This window comes from Notothenia coriiceps, unplaced genomic scaffold (genome assembly GCF_000735185.1).
Source record: "Notothenia coriiceps isolate Sejong01 unplaced genomic scaffold, NC01 NC01_scaffold00037244, whole genome shotgun sequence".
NCBI lineage: Eukaryota > Metazoa > Chordata > Actinopteri > Perciformes > Nototheniidae > Notothenia > Notothenia coriiceps.
The window spans coordinates 21,153,523-21,156,067 of record NW_011369945.1 but is presented as its reverse complement, the minus strand read 5'-3'; the positions used below and the strand labels follow the sequence as shown (position 1 = coordinate 21,156,067).

Genomic DNA, 2,545 nt, shown 5'->3' with positions numbered 1-2,545 from the left:
AAACTTTATGTGTCAGCCTTTTATAGACGGTGAAGGAATGTCTCGGGGAGAGGTTGTGTGTGCTTGCGCGTGTACTGGTTACTCCCTGCTGCTATTCAACCACGTGTCTACCTTCCGACTGTCCCGCTAATATCCGTCTCATGAACCAAATCACTCTCCACTTCCTTTACGTTTTCCGGTCAGATAGTTTATACATGTATATGCATATAACATCATAAAATTATAGGTTTGTTTACAACGTCTACCTAAGAATTGGTTACACAGTGAAAAAGAATGAATTCAATGATCCATACCCCACCCTTAGTTAAGCAATTCCCCCGGTGTATGACGGTGAAACTGATTTCACCCGGACTGGGTCATCTTAGTACTATATTGGGTAGTCCGGGATGATTTGCGTTATAAAGAAATTCACGATTATTCATCGATTTTCATGTAGCCTTTTACAGGTTACATTACTCTGCGGTTTTGCAATACTTGTTTGACTTTACATGACGATAATCTGTTTGTTCACGTTAAAGTTCACGATGTGTGTACAAGAAAGTGTCTATGCTCAAAGGTGGACTTGGACTGAGTGGTGTTTTATCGTTTTTTTGCACCTCGATAATTCACTCCTCCAACTATGGAGGACGGAACTTTATATCATTAAAAATATACCGTACGAGTTATAAAAACGGATTACTGTCCGTACTCATCAAAACTTCCTAGGTAGGTATTCATAGATCGCGGAGTTCCACTGTTACTTAATGTAACAGTTTATAAAGTCATGCCAAGAATAAGTGTCTTGACTAACCAGTCGTCTTTGACTAATTAAACGAGGACTTAACTGTAGAAAATCGGAGTGCTCCCGTAGTTATAAGAGGAATTTTAGGACTGATATCGGTTCATAATAAAAGTAGGCCGTGAACACGACACTCAGACACTCGACAAACATAATCATTACAATATAATGTCTCTTTGGACAAGTGTTCCATCCACGCAGGGAGAGTTCTTGAACGACGGGTCACTCGAGCTGGTTTCTCCAAAATTACCTACCCCACCTTTAAATGAATAGGAACTCTAGTGCCTTATACACATTTATTTAAATTGAAAAGAGGGAGTGTGAGTATGGAGGATGTCGGTTACTCACTCTGGAGAAGAGTCTGGAGTTAGACTGGACATGTCTTCCTGGGTGGGAACTGTGGAAATAAAAGGTCAATGGTTATATTGATGGGATGCAGTGTCTTTTTTAACATAAAAAACTGACTTCCTGTCTTCACAATCAACTGATAAAGATCTCTATTTAGCACTATGATCTATTTCAGATTAGTCGGTGTAAATGAGATTATCTGGTCATGGCACTATCAAAGAAGGGATGGGAAAAATAAACTAAAAGGCAGAAAATTGAGGATTTTCCACTTCCTGTAATGAGATGTTTATCTTGTTTGTGTGGCAGCAGGTGAGCTGCTAAACTCCGACATTAGAGTAACAATTCCATTTGTTCCCTCGAGCCACAAGAAGGCAGTTTGCTGCATAAACACCTCCACGCTGAATCCATTACCATACAGATCAGACTGAGATAATATCATAAAGATCTGATGAAAATAAATAATTCACAGGAGTCTCTTTTAATATAAAAATTCCCATTCCCTCTGCACATAGTATTTGCCTTTTATTACACTTTGATCAAAGAGTGGTGAAAGAATGAGTCGTAAGACCTGGACATTAGTCACCATTTTAGCACTTTCTGTCCCCTGGTTTGGAAGTCAATGGTTTTCTGAATGTGAGCCTGATTTAAGGTCTGTGGTTAACACTAGCTGAAGAGATTTTAACGTTTTGTTCTGCTACATAAAATATGTCAGTAAATACCCCACTGGTGAATTTGAATCGGCGGTTGCTATCAAGTGTCTAAATGAGGCAACTAAACGTCATCACTCCCAACATTAGCCGCCTTTAGCTTAGCTGTGCTGAGGTGAAGTCATGTGACCATGCTGTAGTTCCTTTATAGCCCAACATTAACTTCTAACTTCAGGAATCATAAAGTGTGTGCTAATATGTGGAGATTATCTTGCTGAACAAAACGTGTAAGTATCACAAACGTTTGTTTGACACAGAGGTTATTTTCTGGCATAATCCAAAATCAAATCCGAAATTCCATTGGACCAGGAAGATGCTGCCTTGAGGGTCCAACACAGAAATAAGTAATCACTGGACCACTCTATGTCAGAAAGATCCTATGTAAATAAATAATAAAGTCTCTTATTCTGAAAAATATTCCCCCCTTACTAGGGATGCTCCGATCGATCGGCCGCCGATCGATATCGGCCGATATTCACTCTTGGCCGATCGATCGGTGCTCTCTATAAAGGCCGATCAGGAGAGCCGATCACATGACGTAAAATACATGACACTTTTCTCTGCAGCAAAACAAGCTCGCCAAAATAGCTTCACCAGTCTGGCAGTATTTTAAGGTGTCCGAAAAAGACAATAAAATAGCGGTATGCAACGTGTGTAAGCAGAAATCCTGCAGCTCCACCGCTGTGACGGACCGGTGAGCGGAGCAACACAC

The 2,545-nt window shown here is 40.3% G+C and overlaps 1 protein-coding gene across 1 annotated transcript in view; it reads right to left on the bottom strand.

Moving 5' to 3' along the window:
• LOC104965408 (serine/threonine-protein kinase BRSK2-like) overlaps window positions 1-1,171 on the bottom strand; it is a 33,736-nt gene extending 32,565 nt beyond the window's left edge. The window contains exon 1 of the mRNA XM_010794362.1: window positions 1,127-1,171. Coding sequence (XP_010792664.1) covers window positions 1,127-1,158 — 32 coding nt within the window. The 5' untranslated portion in view covers window positions 1,159-1,171. The remainder of the gene's footprint in view (window positions 1-1,126) is intronic.
• Window positions 1,172-2,545: the final 1,374 nt, after the last annotated feature.